The sequence below is a fragment of the Danio rerio genome, chromosome 18 (genome assembly GCF_049306965.1).
Source record: "Danio rerio strain Tuebingen ecotype United States chromosome 18, GRCz12tu, whole genome shotgun sequence".
Taxonomy (NCBI): domain Eukaryota; kingdom Metazoa; phylum Chordata; class Actinopteri; order Cypriniformes; family Danionidae; genus Danio; species Danio rerio.
The window spans coordinates 49665829-49686872 of NC_133193.1; the positions used below are offsets into that span (position 1 = coordinate 49665829).

General features: G+C 37.4%; 1 protein-coding gene across 3 annotated transcripts in view; it reads right to left on the minus strand.

Annotated features, from left to right (window-relative positions):
* Positions 1-20764, minus strand: part of pid1 (phosphotyrosine interaction domain containing 1) — a 55262-nt gene extending 34498 nt beyond the window's left edge. For all 3 annotated transcript variants that reach the window (XR_012393668.1, XR_012393667.1, NM_001013504.2), the window contains exon 1: positions 20569-20764. Coding sequence is in view for 1 of the 3 variants with exons in the window: in NM_001013504.2 (NP_001013522.2) it covers positions 20569-20598 (30 nt within the window). In the remaining 2 variants the exon portion in view is untranslated. The remainder of the gene's footprint in view (positions 1-20568) is intronic.
* Positions 20765-21044: the final 280 nt, after the last annotated feature.

Consider the following 21044-nt stretch of genomic DNA (forward strand, 5'->3'; position numbering starts at 1 on the left):
AGGGGAAAACACCCAGTGAAGGAACTGAGAACTGCCAAGGAATGGATCCGCAACCCAACTGTCAACAAATTAGGTGAATTCAGCATGTCTGTGAAAGAAGTTGAACTGCTGGATTTGCAAATGACGGCATCTTTGTTCACATATTGCATTTTTTCCAAGAGCAAGCTATTTTCAATGGAGGCGGGCGCTCCCAATATGCGCGCAATATGCTGCGAGCACACTCCGAGTCACGTGACAAGGACTGACAAATCAGCTTCATATTTTGTATCTAATAGACACATTAGGGCTGGGCAATAAAATTGGTATCGATATTTATTGAGCGAATACCATTATCAATAATTAATTAAAAAAAAAAAAAAGATTAAGTATGAAGTTTTAGTATGAAGGCTATAGCTTTATTAAAATGTGGCTGCTGAGCATGTGCCTTGGAAGCAATGCCAATAAGCTTTTGGTGCAAGTTTGTCATTTCAAGTCTGACAGCGACACGCACATGCTGTGCAAGCATTGCACATGTGACTTTTGTGCATTTTCCATGCGCATCTAGTTGAAAACTAGCCCCTACTAGTCCCAACTAGTCCCAACGTTTCTGAATGCGACACGTGCACCGCGACTCATGCAAGTAGAACAAACCAATCTGCTTCATACATTGTATAGAATATACACATTTCAGTAATAGCAGTAGACTAGTTACCGCAGAAAACATAGCGCACCCAATGACTTTTGTAAATGGTTAAGGAAACCATGTGCTCGCCACTTAAGGTCAGTACAACAACAACACATGCGAAAATGATTTTTTATTTTAAGAGATCAGATATTTTGCCTAAATATTTTTGGTTTTGACTATTAAAACTATTTGCCTTAGAAATGTTGGTAAATTAAGAGTAGTGGTAAAATTAAAAAATCCTAATATTCCTAAATGTATTGGCTAAAAATAATCAAGAAATATTGATATCGAATGATATGAAACATGATATTGTGAAATTTTTATTGCAATATCGCCCAGCCCTTCGGTAGAATAATTACTTCAGACAAACACAGAACACCCAAACACTGCAGTGCTTTTTGATTTTCTCCATAAATAAGCAATGTTTTGTCAACTTATCATCCTTTGAGAAAACGGTTGATAGTCGCCTAGAAATCTACGTAGAACCCCCCACAGGGATGGTAAAATTATCCAACGTTGAGCGTTATGTAGGAATAAAATAGGTTGGAGAGCACTGCTCTAGGGACATCAGAGACTTAAGCCTGGTTTATACTTGTTTAGCTTTTCCTGAACACTTCCTGAATGTACAAGTGGCTTAAACTCGCTCATTTTGAGGCAGGAACCGGCAGACGTACAACAGCTGTAACTATGAGGTAAACACAAAACCAAACTTTTCATCCGGAGCTCCTTCACAGGACTCCACACTTGTAAACAATCGCTCCATCGGGGTCGCGCAATTCACGCGGCTCTTGGTCCCGCCCAGACTCGTCAGCGCTACCAAGCCGACCAATCAGAGCTTGCGCTACAAGTCTTTGCAACGTGTAGTTAAATTTTTCGAGAGGTTCACATCAGCGACGCCGACGGCCACAGCGTAGGGCTATGCGTCAATGCCGGAGCATACGCGTGCATTGGACGCAGAAGTATAAATCAGCCTTTATATTACATCCTGTAAAAAAAGGTCATAATAGGCCACCTATAAGATGCATTATCATATTCACAAGTGGATGACTCTAAATAAAGGTGGCAATCTTTTTGAGCCACTTCTTCAGGCAGTTGAAAACACATTTAAGAATGAACTAAATTATTTCGAACAAAATCCATCCAAAATGAAGCTATTTTTGAGTTTGTTTTGGCAGATCAAACAAAACATCTCACTAAAGCAAAATTTGGGGAGTTTGTTTTGGCTTCTTAACATCTTTTACAGACCTCAGGTTTATGTTAAAAAAAAAAAAGTTTGTTCCAACTAATAGCCATTTTAAAATCATATTCATTGACACAATCTTTTAAATCATAAGTTTTATGCATTTGCCAGCAAAATGATTTAAATTTAGCATGACTGATTGCTTGTATGTTTTAATAAGAACAGTTCACAATGACTGTGTAGCTTTTTACATAAAAAATAAATCTGTTATGCTGAATGATAATGCACATATACTTTTTGAGATTTATATTTGACAAATATGCACTGCCTGGCTAAATATGAGCAGTCTTTACCGCAGTGATTAATTTGTTTTTGCCGTGTTATACATTTGGCAGCAATTCTCTTTATCCTAATGGATTCAATGTGTAGCTTTTTTCTTTTTCTTAAACAACCATGTCGGAAGACATAAAAATAAACACGGCATGGATGATGTTTCAACAGTGGGTTCAGTACTTTGTGTTCTTGCGGTTTCATCAGCCAATCAGCAATGTCATGATTTCATTTCACCGCAGCTCCAAACTTATCTACAGCTCATTTGCAGCACTGAAAAAAATGATTCATTGGATTTACTCAACTTTTTTTAAGGTAAGTGGTTGCAAAGTATTTAAATGAGCTGAATTTAAACAAACTACATATAGTAATGTTCAACTGTTTTAGTTTGTTATCGTCTTTTGGAAGCTGTTTGGACAGACCTGTGTGCAGGTATAATGCGTCCACAGTCATATTGAAGTGATAAAAACAAAATAAATCTTTTTTTTTTTTTTTTTACATTTCCTGATAGTAAAATAGGATCCAAATCCCTTCTATTTTGAAGCCAATCTCAACATGACATAGGAGTGCCGTTTCCTCTTCCACCGAATTGATTGACAGACTCGTATTGACATGTCTCCATATTAACAAGAGAGGACATGTGCAAAGCAACTGGGATGAAAAGATCTGTTCAGCTCTCTGTGATCATCAATCATCGTCAAATGTGATCAAGAATGAGTCTTACAAGTGTAAAACGTTTTTAAAACAGCGCATGTTAAAGAATTATAGAGATTTAGCTCAGCTTTACTTCATCACCACAGCCGCAGTAAGTTATAAAAGAAGATGCTTCAATCCCGGTTTGTTGACGTTAAATCAGGTTTATTTTGTACATTATTATAACGGATATCCATACAGCAGTGGATATTAATGTGTATCATGTCACATTTGCTGTGCAAAAACAGTGCAAACTTGTGCATTTTGTAACAACATTGTGTAATTCATCATTCTCATTGACTAACTCAACAACAAATACATCAAATAATCATTGGGAATGTTCCTACTGTAGTATTTCTCACAAATGTTAAGTGAGATCTGCTTCCTTAATGTCTGTCACTGTGCTGTTTGTCTAGGGTACACTCTGACAGGCACGTGCAAACGGTGGATGGGGAGCATCCAACTAGCATTAGAGGCCACAAAAACAGCTACAAGATGCTCAAAGCTGAACATTACAAACTTTCAAAAGCTATAATAAATAATCTGATGGGTGTTTTGAGCTGAAACTTAACAGACACACTCTGGAGACACAAAAGACTTCTCTTAAATCTTGAAAATAGGGGTCAAATAGGTGCCCTTTAAATTCAGGCCACATAATCAGCCACATAAACTTTTTTTGCAATTCATTTTATTCTGATTGACACAAAAATAAATGTGTCCAACACAACGTTTTTTGCAAAAGATGCAAAGAATGCAAGCTGCTCTCCAAAGGCGATTTATTGGGCCATTTGAAAGCCGACTTTCACACAGAGATAGTACGCCAATGCTAGGTTGCAAAGAATGAGAGTGTGACCAGACAAAAGCTCGTAAGTTCCAGTGTGGGTGTCTGTCGGGATGTGCGTATAACTTTACGAGGGTCCGTGTTGCGTTTCACATGCACCCGCCAGGGCCAATTCAGGACAGACACGTAGGAGGTCCCATACAGGACGCAAAAGTCCAAGACAAAATGGTGTGGGAAGACGCCAGTGGCAGAGGAAAACCTCAAAGGCAATGCCCACTTTCAGCAAAACACCAATCAATGTCAAGCAGACTGATGCGAAGGGAGCGTTAAACCAACACTAGCACACACACACACACACTGCTTAACTGTAAATACATTCATTTTCACATATTTTGCAGACACACACACCCTAACATAAGCTCTCTGTGAACCCTGTTGGAGATCCCTGCCAGACTTTAGAGAAACTAACGACAGACAGACATATCTGTGGTTTACCCTCAAACTCACTCAACACACACACACACACACACACACACACACACACACACACACACACACACACACACACACACACACACACACACACACACACACACACACACACACACACACACACACACACCAAATGATATTCTTGGAAACGCTGCATTGTAACAGAATAAGGCCGTATTGTACTGAAGTCCTCTCAATTAATCCTTTAAAGAACACCCGAAACACATACTTCATTTAAACGCCAAACCCAAATCTCGCCTCTTCGTGCAAACACACAACAGAAAGATTGGATGTAACTTGAAGGTGGGTTCACTTCAGTTCACGGACTACGTTTACACGGACATCAGTAATCAAATTATTTGCCTTAATCTAATTAAGACAATAAAGCAAAGCAGTGGCGCAGTAGGTTGTGCTGTCGCCTCACAGCAAGAAGGTCGCTGGTTCGAGCCTCGGCTCAGTTGGAGTTTCTGTGTGGAGTTTGCATGTTCTCCCTGCGTTCATGTGGGTTTTCTCCGGGTGCTCCGGTTTCCAGTCCAAAGACATGCGGTAGAGGTGAATTGGGTAGGCTAAATTGTCCATAGTGTATGAGGGTGTGTCTGAAAGTGTGTGTGGATGTTTCCCAGAGATGGGTTGCGGCTGGAAGGGCATCCGCTGCGTAAAAACTTGCTGTATAAGTTGGCGGTTCATTCCACTGTGGTGACCCAGTATTACTAAAGGGACTTAGCCGACAAGAAAATGAATGAATCCTCCATTCGTTTCCAAACCTTTTCTCTTTTTGTAATTGAGAATGTTGGTAAAGACTTTTCCTTACAATGGGAAAATTTTTTTGTTTGGTTTTGTTAATTATAAAACAGAAGCTATAAATAAAGCCTCGTCTGTTTCGTAAAGTGCGTGCGCAGTCAGCGGTGGTACGCAACACAGTGCCAGGCGAAAGTATAAATCAGCCTTAAGAAGGCTAATAATGCTGACCTTAAAATGTTAAAAAAAAAAAAAAAAAAAAAAAAAAAAAGTAAAACTGCTTTTATTCTAGCTGAAATAAAACAAATAATACTTTATCCAGAAGACAAAATATTATAGCAAATACTGTGAAAATTTCCTTGCCCTGTTAAACAGTACATCTTTAGAAAAATGGAAAATAATAATTACAGGCAGGTGTGTTTAATCTGGGTTGCAACTGAAATCTGCAGAAAGGCAGATCTCCAGGAACAGGGTTGAGCACCCAGCATATAAGCCTAAATCATGAGTGACATGAAGCATTCTTTCATTTTTTAAGCATTGAATGGGTCATCTTCCAGTAGTTATGAGCGCAAGATGATCATCCCGATTATGCATTCATTAATTTTCCTTCAGCTAAATCCCTTATTTATCAGGGGTCGCCACAGTGGAATGAACCGACAACTATTCCGGCATATGTTTCACACAGCGGATGCCCTTACAGCCACAACCCAATATTGGGAATGTACATATCTTTTATTATTCATTTTCCTCCAGCTTTGTCCCTTATTTTATTAGGGGTCGCCACAGCGAAATGAATCACCAACTACTCCGGCATAGGTTTCAGGCAGCGGATGCCCTTCCAGCCACAACCCAGAACTGGGAATGTACATATACTTTTATAATTTATTCATTCATCATCTTTCTGCTAAGTCCCTTATTTATCAGGGGTCGCCACAGTGGAATGAACCACCAACTATTCCGACATATGTTTTACGCAGCAGATGCCCTTCCAGCCACAACCCAGTACTGGAAACGTACATATATTTTTATCATTCATTTTCCTTCTGCTATAGTCCTTTATTTAACAGTGGTTGCCACTGTGGAATGAACCACCAACTATTCCAGCATATGTTTACACAGCAGATGCCCTTCCAGCCACAACCCAGAACTAAAAATGTATATATATATATATATCATTCATTAATACTCCTTCAGCTTAGTCCCTTATTTATCAGGGTCGCCACAGTGGAATGAACCACTAACTATTCCAGCATATGTTTTACACAGCGGATGCCCTTTCAGTCACAACCCAATACTGGGAATGTACGTATATTTTTATAATTTATTCATACAATATCTTTCTACTTAGTCCCTTATTTATCAGGGGTCGCCACAGAGGAATGAACCGCCATTTATTCCGGCATATGTTTTACACAGTAAATGCCCTTCCAGCCACAGCCCTGAACTGGGAATGTACATTTATTTTTATTATTCATTTTCCTTCAGCTTTGTCCTTTATTCATCAAGGGCCGCCACTGCGGAATGAACTGCCAACTATTCTAGCATATGTTTTATGCAGTGGATGCCCTTCCAGCCACAACCCAGTACTGGGCATGTACATAAATTTTTATCATTTATTCATTCATTTTCCTTCGGCTTAATCCCTTATTTATTAGGGTTCGCCACAGTGGAATGAACCACCAACTACTCTGGCATACGTTTTTACACAGAGGATGCCAACCCAGTACTTCATCCTGATTATGATGAGGGTCAAACCAGGAGCTCAATTAAAGTTTCAAGATAAAAAAAAAACACTGAATATACACACCAGAACACTTGCAAATCACAGAAAGGGAGAAAACAGAATGAGACTGAGCATCGCCATCAACACAGCGATGCCCGTTCCCATGGAAACGCCACAAAGAGAGAGCCTGCCGGTCGTCATGGTTACCATGCAGCGGACACTCAGAGTGCTTCATTACATTTTGAGAAAAAAACCCAACAACAAAAGTGTTGCGTTCGGGAAAGAATCAGCGTGCACGAGTGTTTGAGAGAAGCACAAGAATTAGATCTCATTTCAATTGCATTGTCAGGAAAATCGATGAAATCCCTTTGTTAACGGCAACATCAAGATCACTTAGGGTGGCACGGGAAGAATTGTACCATGCATGGGTGAGCTGAGGGATCTTTTGAGACCACTATTAAATAAGTATTATGCTCCAATTACAGAGAGACCCTCAGGCTGAGTCCAGCAGAAATGATGCCCTGATCTGTAATGCCAAGAATGCGCGTGTTTGTGCAATCCTGGCTGAGATAACACATGACAGAACGTTCCCTGTTATTTTAGACAGCAAGGTAGGAGTAATCTGAAGTGTGCGCTCGTCTCAAAGCCTCAGAAGATATCCATGTCACTATATACACTCAAGAAGATTTCCAGTCTGAGTTCTAGTGCATTATAAAGTGATCAAAATTTTACTTGTTTGGATATTATGTATACGATTTCAGAAAAATCGAACGTTGCAATAAGGCTGCAACTAACGATTATTTTAATAATCCGATTAGCGATTATTATTTTTCGATTAATCGATGAATCGGATAAAAAAAAGCATTAATTTCTAACAGTTTATTCAAAAAAGCTCATCCCTGAGCTATTATAATAATAATAATAATAATAATAATAGGCAAGGCAAGTTTATTTATATAGCACATTTTATACACAGTGGCAATTCAAAGTGCTTTACATAAACAAGAGTAAAAGAGACAGGTGTAAGAAAATTAAAAGAAATAATAAAAATAAAAATTATAAAAATAAGAATAAAAAAATAGATAAACAGATAAAAATGTGTTAAAATGTTATAAGATAATGAAAAAAGATTTTTAAAAAAGTAGTTTTAAGTAAGTAAGTAGTTTTGTCCTGTTTTTAATTCAAATATCTAAATATTTTTAAATCAAGATACATACTAGACACTTGAGATAGCATTAGAAATTATGTGGTTTTCTGAAAAAAAAAACTCCAAATTAAGTGATTTTTTGTTTAAAACAAATAAAAGGTAAATTATTTGTGAATTGGATATGAAAAAAAATCTTGAGATATCATCTCAAACAAGTTTTACCAGTTCACATAAACTTGTGAGTGATCGCAATCTATAACATGAGATGGTCATCGCCATGTTTACTTGCGGCCGCACGTTTGCCTTATTAATAAAAAACAGAACACGCAGGATTCATCACGCAAATTCACCTGTTACTCCCCAAATACATGCAAGTAAGTGGCTGGTGAACTTAGAGAAGAGTAGACTCAGCTTTATAGTTACTTTCACTGTGTGTATTGTGTATCTGATTTGAATAAAACACATCTGCAAATTATATTTGAATGGACTGTTAGACTTGTGTGTTTTTACAAACTCTAAATGTAATGTTTTCATGTGTGTACTTACATGTCTAAAACATTACTTAAGCATTAGGAGGTTAAAACGCTGCATAATTGTGTTAATATGACATGTCTTTCTCAGCGGGTTAAGTTGGTTTTGTTTTCGGAAAAAAAAGAAGCACTTTTCCGACGGTCCCTTACTGAGAGATCTGCTCAGGGCGAGCTCTATCTAGCTCAGCGCCAGACACCGCGCCAAAGTTCAGTTTCGATTTCTCAGTTGCCGCTTTAAATGTAAATGAGCTAAAGCTAACTTGTCATGCTTTTCAAGCAGGATAACGAGTAAAACATCAGCACCAGGGACTTTACAGTCCTTACTTCAAAACGGAACAAAAGTAGGACCCTGCTGTTAACCTCTTTTCCTCCTCATCCCTGTCTATGAGGCGGCAAACTCTGTATCAGTGCGCGAGAGACCATGTTCACTTCGCTCCGCGCTGAAGTAAAGAGTATTTTAATAATCAAACGTCCCCGTGTCGCACGACACAACGAATCAATTATGAAATTCATTGCCAACGCTATTAGTAATCGATTTTTATAGATTTAATCGATTCATTGTTTCAGCCCTACATTGCAATATTTAATTTTTCTGCAATATAAATAAAATATCAACAGATGACTTGAATATCTGTATTTGGAAAGAATGAATCATTTTACATTGACTGGGATGGTTTCGTAGGGGAGTGAATCACGCATACAATACTTAAAAAAAACTAGAGGACAGGACATAAATAAAATAAACTGTGTTTTACAGATTTTTAACAATATTCAGGTAGAGTAATTGAATGATCACATGTAAAATAACACTGTGTTGTCATCATCGGATAAACAATTCAATAAAAATAATCATTACTAAAGTTATAAATGGTTAAAATGCCTGAATGTATTTAAAATCCTCAAAAACACATGAAAACTATAAACTATAATCCAGACTCAACATTGCACATGCTGCGATGTGACTTATATCGTTATCAATAATCGACTATTGTGAACATTGCGATATCGATGTTGAAACAATATATTGTGCAACCCTAGTTGTCACGATACTGGAATTTCCAACTTCGATACGATACTTTGAAAAATATCGATATTTAATACCATTTTCGTTACTGTGGGGAACAAATTTTGCAATAATAAAAGTATGCAAATGAATTAAAACGGAAAAGAAGAGCTAAGGCGAGGCAGTGGCGCAGAAAGTAGTGCTGTCGCCTCACAGCAAAAAGGTCGCTGGTTCGAACCTCGGCTCAGTTGGCGTTTCTGTGTGGAGTTTGCATGTTTCCTCCGGGTGCTCCGGTTTCCCCCACAGTCCAAAGACATGCGGTACAGGTGAATTGGGTAGGCTAAATTGTCCGTAGTGTATGAGTGTGTGAATGTTTCCCAGAGATGGGTTGGAAGGGCATCCGCTGCGTAAAAACTAGCTGGATAAGTTTAATAAAGGGACTAAGCCAACAAGACAATGAATGAATGAATGAAAGAAAAGCTAAAACATATAATGCTTATAACAGGTAGCACAAATAATATTAATACCATAAAACTTCCTACAATACTATAACATTTTGTAAATACTCCAAAATTGGCTTCATTCTGTACCACTGTCATCTCATTTATTTTCTTCCTGAGAAAAATGCTAAATTATTTGATGTGGTGATCAAAACAACACCACAAATGCTGTAAATTGAGCCTCGTTTTGATTAAATCCAGAATGAGATGCAGTTACACACTGACTACAGCGAGAACTTTCAGTCTTATTTTAAAATGAGCAAATGTGTGAAAAGGCACAAGTACATGCCGGTCTGCACAAACTCACCGAACCACAAGGGTCTGACAAAAATGAAATGGATCTCGAGATGGCCTGTTAAGACCCATAAGTGTGGGGTTACACTGGGTGGGACGATGTGAAAATGGCCAAATTCTTGAGCCTTGAATCTAATGTATTCTTCATATTATGGCTGCTTTCACAGATTATACTATTATGAGACATGAGATCTGACTGTAGTGTTGATGCCATAATCCTATTCTCTTCAAATCTCCATAATGCAATGCTCTTAAGAATACACGCAATCCTTCTAAAGGCAGCATTTTATAAGATTATAGAACAGTTCACCAAAGATCCAGAGAACTAGACTTTATATGGACAGACCAGCATCTTTATCTAACGTGTACGCGTCTGAAACTACCGTAGCTTACATTATAGCCTGGTCAATGCACTAAGGCCATGTTTACATTAGCGCGTTTTAGTTTTAAAATGGTGTTTTAGATCAAAAACGATTTGAGTCCACACTTGCGTTTCACCTAGCGTTTCTGAACATATCTCCGTCCACACTATGCCACCAAAAACGTATATCACATGACCATTCGCGCACTCTGGGTATGTGCGTTCTAGTATAAACAGGAAGCATGTGTCTCGCCCCGCATTTTGTTATTGTTAGTCAACAAACGTAAGTTGAACAATGAACGCGATGGCAAAGAAAGCAAGAGAGGTATTTTTGTGGACAGACGACGAGGTCGAGTTGTTACTAAACGTAACAAATGAATAACTGCACAATGGTGCCTAAAACAGACAATAGTGCAAGCAACGCTCCCATTTCTGTGTCCATGTTGTTTACATTGAAGGCTGGTCTGCTGTCTTCTGGTAGCATTAAAGCCATGTGTTTTAGTCATGTGATAGGGGCTTGACGAATAAGGGAAGGATACGCAATGACACAAAAGCACCAATCAGGTAGCGAATGTCTGCAGCCCCGCCTCCATTTTTAGATGTCTCCGTTTTCCCCCATCCACACTGAGACGGAGCAGCAGCGTTTCAGAATGAAAAACAGCCTCTCCAGCATTTACAAAATGCTCCGTTACGGCACTCGAAAACTCCGGCATAGTGAGGACGGATGGCGTAACCGTAGCAAAACGTATGCGTTTTCAAACTAAAACGCATTAGTGTAAACGGGGCCTAAGTTAACGTCAAAGAACTAGTGGTGACAAAAAAAAAAAAAAAAAAAAACATGCACTGTAGTTGCTTCGCACGTCTTGATTTGGCCGTGAAGCTCATCAGTTCACCGAACTCACCGCTGTTTACAGAGTGTAACCACAGATACAGGGACATTGCCGTTTCAAAGTCACATCAATCAGCTGGTTTGTCTCTAAGCTGACATACGAGCAATCCGCTGATGAATCGCGACTTTAAAATACTCCAGAGTCCCTGTATCTGTGGTTACTTGTAACTATACAGTAAGACCCCGTTTACACTAATGCATTTTAGTTTGAAAACGCAAAGGTTTTGCTGTGGTTACGCCGGAATTTTCGAGTGCCGTAACGGAGCGTTTTGGAAACGCTGGAGAGGCTGTTTTCATTCTGAAACGCTGCTGCTCCGTCTCAGTGTGGATGGGGGAAAACGGAGACATCTGAAGACGGAGGTTGGGCTGCAGACATTCACAACCTGATTGGTGCTTTTGTGTCATTGCGTATCCTTCCCTTATTCGTCAAGCCCCTATCACATGACTATAACACATGGCTTTAATGCTACCGGAAGACAGCAGACCAGCCTTCAATGTAAACAACACGAACACAGAAATGGGAGCGTTGCTTGCACTATTGTCTGTTTTAGGCGCCATTGTGCAGTTATTCATTTGTTACGTTTAGTAACAACTCGACCTCGTCGTCTGTCCACAAAAATACCTCTCTTGCTTTCTTTGCCATCGCGTTCATTGTTCAACTGACGTTTGTTGACTAACAATAACCAAATGCCGAGTGAGACACATGCTTCCTGTTTACACTAGAACGCACATACCCAGAGTGCGCGAATGATCACGTGATATAGGGTCTTGGTGGTGTAGTGTGGACGGAGATATGTTCAGAAACGCTAAGTGAAACGCAAGTGTGGATGCGGATCGTTTTTGATCTTAAACACAATTTTAAAGCTAAAACGCACTAGTGTAAACGGGGCCTAAGAAAGAATTCCAAATAATCCATCTTTCAAGCAATCATTAATGATTTATGATGTTAATGTTAACCACTGAAAGAAGAACGCTCATGACATACCAAGTTTGAAGTTTTAACGATGACTTGAATGGATTTAGGTCATGGAGCATAGTGTAATAATAACAGATCATTTAAAACGACCAAAATGACCTATATGCTTTATAACCAACCACCATTCAGACTAACAAACTTAAGCGTATAATCAGCTGCATTGGTTCAGGAAGGGAAACTTTTAATCCTGAGCTCACTTTGCACAGAACCGTGGTGGTTTAATAAAATCTTGCTGATGTTACATGGTTTTTAAAATCCTTTATAGTGGTTAACTACAGTTATTTTGCCATGCATAGCAGCACATTTTGTTTATCAAATCCATCGTAGCTGCTTTCAAAAGAGTTTACTATGCTATTTAATCAGTGTCGTCGTGCCAAACTCTATGAGGAAAGATTGTGCAAGTTCATCTGGCATAGTCTGTCCCTCTCCACATCTGGATAATATTACAAACAGTGGAGACGTGAAGCCCAGCACCCCGGGAGATAAAAATACTTGACGTGAACTTTTATTTTTATTTAAAGGAGATTTACAGGTAAATCTAAATCTGGACTTCTAACTGGATGAATCCGCATGCTTGAATTTATCTGGCTAACTACTATTCGGACGTCGGTGTCGATCTCCTGCACAGTTAACCAGTAAATAATAAAACAAAATGCACAGCTTGGTAACAGATGTGCTGTACAGGAATAAACCCGGTTTCAGATGCCATTCAGGAACAGTGAGATGGTACCAAATGCAGCATCTTGAACTGGTTTTCTTGACACACCGACTTAAAAACATAACGATGTGAAGCCAAATTCCACTTTACGCCTCAGGATACCCTCAATTTTCATGACTTTTTCATGATCTTTTAAATTTGTTTATAAAGATTAACATCTACAAGAAAATTCAGTTTAAGTAGGGACGTATATTTTGGGAATTATTTAATAATCTTGTTAGTTGCTAGTTCAAGATGGCTGAGCATCTCCTATTCTACAGAGATGTTGTTGATTTTAAGTTGGTAGCTAGTTTGTTGCTGCTAATAACCAGTTGATAACCAGTCAGAAAGCAATCAGAGCACATGGTTTAAAGTGAATTTTAGCAGGTTTTGGACACTTTTCAGAGAAGACTAGATTAAAACTCCCATGGCTCAGTTTTTTTTAAAGTAATCCAGTGGGATTTTGGATGACGGATTGGATCAAATCTTGGAAATTGGTTTTTCAAAAGTAACAGAGAGATTTTAGGGTGCTTTCACACCTACACTTTTGTTTCGGAACGTATATTGTTTGCCCAGTTAGCGCGGTTCGTTTGGCATATGTGAACAGGGCAATCGCGCTCTGTTCTGCGCCAAAGTAATCGCTCCGAGATCGCTTGAATGAGGTGGTCTCAGCTTGATTGAAACGAACCCTGGAGTGGTTCGATTGCAGTGAGAAAGCGATCCGATCCGAGCGCGGTTATATCACAGTGTTTTATGGATATGTAATAGGCTTACGGCTATATGAAGAGAGAATTATGAGAATGGCGGGAAGTTTCGCGAGTCTCCGGATGCCCGCAAACGAGTGATGATCTCCCGGTAATCTCGCCTCTCCCTCCCGGTCCTCAAATAGGCTACGTCGCGCACCCTTCTCACCCCTCCTCACCGCGTCTCTTCTCAGACACGTCGCGCGCGCACACCCTGTCAATCACCACCAAACCACCACCTCTCCTGACAGCTTAGCAGGACGCTGCAAAATAAACCCTGACACTCTGACCAATGTAAGGAGAGTTTACCCGCACGTGACTTGTTGTAGCTCTTTTGGTCCGATTAGAAACTTTGCAGTGTGAAAGCTCCAAGAGCAAAGAGCAACAATGTAACAATTGTAATCTCTGTTTCGGAACAACTGAATCGATTCACAGGTGTGAAAGCACCCGTATATTAAAATCAGACCATGTAATCCAAACTTACATTTGATTTGGATCAAACCTGCCCTTTGGGTTATTCAGAACTTTGAACTCAGTTTGGGATCTACTTGATCTAAAAAAAAGAAAAAAAAAAGAAAACAGGATTATCCTGATCCCATCAGAAGGGTGGATTCATTTGTGATTTATTTATTTATTATTTATTTATTGCCACATCAGCAACTTATAGCTATTTTGTGGCAAAATGTATATACATAAATATTACATGATAAAAACAAATTCCTATTACAATAAAAAGTTGATTCATTTGTGATTTTTTAACCAAATGAACCAACTAAAATATATAAGTGAATGCTCGCAAACTTAATGGTTACTGATGATGAATAAATTCCTTCATATTTGAAGCCTATATGAAGCATGTCACATCTAATGAGATATGGTAAACAACAACAAAACAATATCAAAGCAGAATTGTATTAAAACAAAAAAAAATAATAAAAAAATTAAATTTGCTGATTACAGCGCTTCTGTTTCTTATCATTAATACAAACGATGACTGTTTGTGGCCACTGGTATTTTCCCTACCTGTTGCACTTTGCCAAGCCAGTAAGCTACACTGATAGTTAGACATGGGACGATAACCCGTTTCAAGGTATACTGCAGTTTGGAAACGTCAAGGTTTTATAACTGCTCAAATTTTCTGTAATATACCGTAGGAACTTTATGCAAGTTTTGGTTTTTAATGTATTTTTTTAACACCATTTTACTTAGTTTTTTGGCAACAGTATCTCCACATCAAAAGCTACTGGTTAACACAAGATTCAGCAAACATTTAAAAATAAAACCACTTATAAACTAACATATAAGTATGCTATGGAGATAAACAATGCAGTGGCTTACTTTATATCCAAAGAAAATCTGTAAAGAAATCTGTTTTTTGAAACTAATGAAGATAGCCAAAGTCAATGATTTATTTAAATTATTCAGCCTGACATGTTTACAGTGCCAAAATATTTTATCTTAACATGTTTTATAAATGTTTCTTAAATATAAAATCTAGTGTTTAATGGGTTAAAACAAGTCGTTTTTTTATCCAGACAATAAAAAAAAAAATAATATATATATATATATATATATATATATATATATATATATATATATATATATGTATATATATATATATATATATATATATATATATGTATATATATATATATATATATATATATATATATATATATATGTATATATATATATATATATATATATATATATATATATATATATATATGTATATATATATATATATATATATATGTATATATATATATGTATATATATATATATATATATATATATATATATATATATATATATATATTATTTTTTTTTTTATTGTCTGGATAAAAAAACGACTTGTTTTAATATATATATATATATTTTTTTTTTTTTTTTTTTTTTTTTTTTTTTTTAGAGAAGTATTCACAATTCTATGATACCATTTAACCCTAATTTTTTTTTATCCAAGGTTGTCATGCTGTCAGAATCTTATACCAGCCTGTGCCTACTGTTGGTCCCATTTAAGGCTCTGGTAAACTGGATTTGATAAACCTGAAAATTGGCATTTGGATTACAGTGATAAAACAGTCATGAAAGTAAGATAGATCAGTTAATCTTACATATCAAAACGTGGGATTTCCAAATCTGTACCAAATTGATTTGGATTAAATTTTTTTTTTTAAATTGGGCCCAGGAGACCATCTTAAATAGGATAAAAGTAGACTTTTCATCATGAAATCTGTACATCTACACACTTTATAACTTATGTATTTGGTCTGTAATTGCATTTAAGCATAATTTCAAAACAACAAACCGCTATTTATTGGACTGTGAACAATGTTGTACTTTGATAGTCATTGGCTGCTGATATGACTTCACTATTTAGAAATTGCAAAGAATCCTTTTCTGAAATTTGTGAAATACTTTAAATTTAAATTTCTGTTTCTTTTAATGGACTTTAATGTGCTTTTTAATGTGTGGGTAGTTGAATAAATATTTTAAAGCTCACTTTGAGAACTGTTTAGAACTATTTTGCTGGTTTTAGTGGACTTTTCAGAACTTATCATCAAGTAGACAACATAGTTAGGCTTTTCAGTAGCAAATTTGTAATTGACTTTCTATGACAAAGGTCCATTTTGCACCTCAGAATTCCCACACCTTCAACTAATTTCAAAGCCTTTGTCTTGACTTTTAAAGCCTTAGTGTGATTTGCTGATTAACATATGCAAGAAAATCAGTTTAAGCCGGTTTCCTGCTGGTACAAAGTGCCCATTTACTAGCTCAAACTGGCCAAGCACTCAGCACAGATCAAAAGACCATCTTGACCAATGGTAAGGCCAGCTGGTAGCTAGGATTTCCCTCTTAATGACCAGCTATAAACCAGCTACTATATTCCAAAACACAACATGCAGCTTAAACTGGATTATTTTCTTATGGGGAAAACCCAAACATTGTTTATTTGATGGTTTCAGATGGCTTTTGTGCACTTTTTTAAAATAAAAAATGAAAAAGACAGGATGAGAACAAACTTAAAACGCCCATACTGGAAAAGCAGCTTATACCAGCAAAAACTAACCAGTTCAAGCTTTCAGCAGGGACTTTTACACAATCTATTTTACACCTTTGAATTCCTATTATTTTCTACCAATTTCAAAGAAACCATTTATGTGATACTTCACAACGATCAACGTCTACAAGAAAACTCAGTTTACAGTAAGTTTCTGACTGGTACAAGCTTGTAATTAGCTAGTTCACACTGGCCAACCAGTCATTTACTTCAAAGACCATCCTGAGCACTAGCACAGGCTGCTGGTCACTAGATTCTTTTAGTTTTTGCTGCTAATGACTAGCTCCAAAAGACAACGGGTTTTAACTACACTTTTTAAAAAGCCTAAACTACATATACTGGTTTTGGAGGACTTTTCAGAACTGGAAGATCTGTCTAAAGCAAAAAACAGCTTTGGCTTTTCACTAAATTGAGGTACAGTTGGTTTTATATTTGCACATTCGTTCAGTTAAAACATGCGACACGATCTCTATATGGTATTTTGAATACTCAGTCTGAAATGGCACGCAAGTATACACTCAAAACAACATTAGCACTATTTATTTGACTGTAAACAATGTTGATAGTCATTGGCTGCTAATATGATGTTATTATTTATAGTTTGCAAAGAATTCTTTTCTGAAATCGGATTATTAAGACGAACGTCTTTACAACTTTACCTAAATCTTTTCAGCACTGGTAGATCCGCTTAAACCAAAAACCAGCTTGGGCTTTAAACTAAGACCAGTAGAAGAGTAATGACTCTCACGTTTGAATAATTTCTGAGTTATTTCCAGAGCTGGAAAATGACTAAATAAGCAATATTGTCAGGTCTTCCTTGATCTCGAGACCCCTGGTACTAGATTAAAGTAAAGCTGGTTTTATATTTGCACAATCATTTAGTTAAAACTTCGGTACCTAAACAGTTTACCAAGTTATTTTAAATATTCAGTGTAAAATAGCCCGTAAGTATGACTTCAAAACAAGCACTGTTTAATCAACTGCAAACAATGGTGTAGTTTGATCGTCATTGGCTGCTAATGTGATTTCACTATTAAGAGTTTGTAAGTGATAGTTTTCTGAAATGATTTTATTAAGGAGAAAGTCAGAATGTGCGAATAGAACCAACTTTACCTCAATTATCACTAAGACTTGTAGAAAGATCATGACTCACACATGCTTGAATAATTTCTGACTTTTTTTTCCAGAGCTGGAAAATCACTAACTCATTGATATTTTCAGGTCTTGCATGATCTCGAGACCACTGGTATTAGATTGAAGTAAAGTTGGTATTATATTTGCACATTCATTCGGTTACAACTTGTGACACAATTCCTATATTGTTTACCACAGCACTTTCAATATTTAGATTGAAATATCATGTAAATTTGACTTGAAAACAATATTAGCACTGTTTAATTAGCTGTGAACAATGTTGTACTTTGATAGTCATTGGCTGCTAATATGATTTCACTATAAAAAAATTGTAAATAATAGTTTTCTGAAATGATATTATTAAGAAGAAAGTCAGAATGTGCGAATATAAAACCAACTTTACCTCAGTTTTTACTAAGACCTGTAGAAAGATCATGACTCACATGTTTGAATAATTTCTGACTTTTTTCCAGAGCTGGAAAATCAGTAACTCATCGATATTTTCAGGTCTTCCATGATCTCAAACCCCTGGTACTCGATTGAAGTTGGTTTTATATTCGCAAATTCGTTCAGTTACAACTTGTGACATGCTTGCTGTTTTGTTTACCACGGTATTTTAAATATTTGGTCTGAAATCTTTTGTAAATATGACTTGGAAAAGAAACATTAGCACTGTTCAATCGACTGTGAACAATGCTGTACTTTGATAGCCATCGGCTGCTAATATGATTTCACTATTAAGAGCTTGCAAAGAACATTATTAGTGAGAAAGTCCGAATATAAAACCAACTATACCTCAACTTTCACTAAGACCTGTAGAAAGATCATGACAGTTGAATAATTTCTGACTCTCTCCAGAGCTGGAAAATCAGTAACTCATCGATATTTTCAGGTCTTCCATGATCTCAAACCCCTGGTACTCGATTGAAGTTGGTTTTATATTCGCAAATTCGTTCAGTTACAACTTGTGACATGCTTGCTGTTTTGTTTACCATGGTATTTTAAATATTTGGTCTGAAATCTTTTGTAAATATGACTTGGAAAAGAAACATTAGCACTGTTCAATCGACTGTGAACAATGCTGTACTTTGATAGCCATCGGCTTCTAATATGATTTCACTATTAAGAGCTTGCAAAGAATATTATTAGGGAGAAAGTCTGAATATAAAACCAACTATACCTCAACTTTCACTAAGACCTGTAGAAGGATCATGACTCACACAGTTGAATAATTTCTGACTCTTTCCAGAGCTGGGAAATCAGTAACTCATTGATATTTTGAGGTCTTCCATGATCTCAAGACCCCTCGATTGAAGTAGAGTTGGTTTTATATTCACACATTTGTTCAGTTACAACTTGTGACATGCTCCCTATATTTTTACCGCGGCACGTTCAATATAAGCTCTGAAATCTTTTATAAATGTGACTTTGAAAAAAACATTAGCACCGTTTAAACGACTGTAAACAATGTTGTACTGTGATAGTCATCGGCTGCTAAATTGATTTCACTATTAAGAGTTTGCAAATAATAATTTTTAAGAATGATATTATTAAGAAGAATGTCAGAATGTGCGAATATAAAACCAACTTTAACTACATTTTGTCAGCACTGGTAGAGCTGTTTTAACCAAAAACTAGCTTTGGCTTTTCACTAAGATATTGGAAGAGTAATGACTCGAGTGTTTAAATAATTTCTGCTTTTTTTCCAGAGCTGGAAAATCAATAACTCATTGATATGTTCAGGTCTTCCATGATCTCGAGACCCCTGGTACTTGATTAAAGTAAAGTTGGTTTTATATTTGCACATTCGTTTAGTTACAACTTGTGACAAGCTTCCTATATTGTTTACCACGGTACTTTCGACATTTGGTCTGAAATCTCGTGTAAACATGACTTAAGAACAATATTAGCACTGTTTAATTAGCTGTGAACAATGTTGTACTTTGATAGTCATTGGCTGCTAATATGATTTCACGAGTTTGCAAATAATAGTTTCCTAAAAAATTATATTACTAAAGTGAAAGTCTGAATGTGAAAATATAAAACCAACTTTAACTCAATTTTCACAAAGACCTGTAGAAAAATTATGACTCACACATGGTTGAATAATTTCTGACTTTTTTCCAGAGCTGTAAAATCACTAACTCATTGATATTTTCAGGTCTTCCATGATCTCGAGACCCCCTGGTACTAGTAACTAGGTACAGCTAGTAAGAGGAACCACATCAAGGCCTGAAGAACAGCAAGTTCCAGCTCAACTAAAAGTGGCTCCAGCCATTTCAGAGACTGCAGACAGACACAGCAACGGTGTGAAATGGCATTGGGTCTGGAAAAGCACGATATGCTCTGGAGAAATTGTAAAACTTCAGGTCTGTTTTGCGACCAGCTGCAGTCCAGACACTCAGAGCTCCAGCCAAGAGACGCGACACAAAGTTGAGGAGCCATGCAAACGCCAGGACAGCGTTTTATCAGGGAAATAAACAAATAAATGAAAGCTGGATGATGAGCAGGTTTGCTGGATGGGTAGCTCGTGTACCCGCTGGCTGGCCTGCACACTGTAGCTCCAAAATGAACAACAGACATCAGACAAAAAAAGGGTTTCTTGCAGTAATTAGACGGGCAGTCTTACCTGCAATCGCTCCGACGCGGGCTGCCACATTTTACCAGATGATAGGCTCGATTGTCAGGCTGGAAACAGGGATAGTCCAGCTAGAACATCTGCTCGCTGGCGGCGCTTTCTCGCTCCTTCGGTCTCCTCCAAGCAAACCCCGAGGAAAAAAATACAGACAGTGAATTCCAACGGTGCGCAAGAACGAAACTCCGCCTGCGAAAACACGCACAGGCTCTTTTCTTTCTTTCTCTCCCCCTTCCTCTGTTTCTCCGTGTCATCCGCCCCCTCTCGACCGCTGCTGTTCTAACAGTGACCGGCAGAGGGTGCTTCTGTGCGGAACTGTAGAGCAGGGGTTCCCAATCTTTTCAGCCTGCGACCCCAAAAATGACAATGACAGTGACTCGTGACCCCCAATATCCTCTGAGGTGGTTATAAATACAGAAACCTTGCATGCAATGGCGCACACACTCCAATAGACCCAATTCTATTCTTCG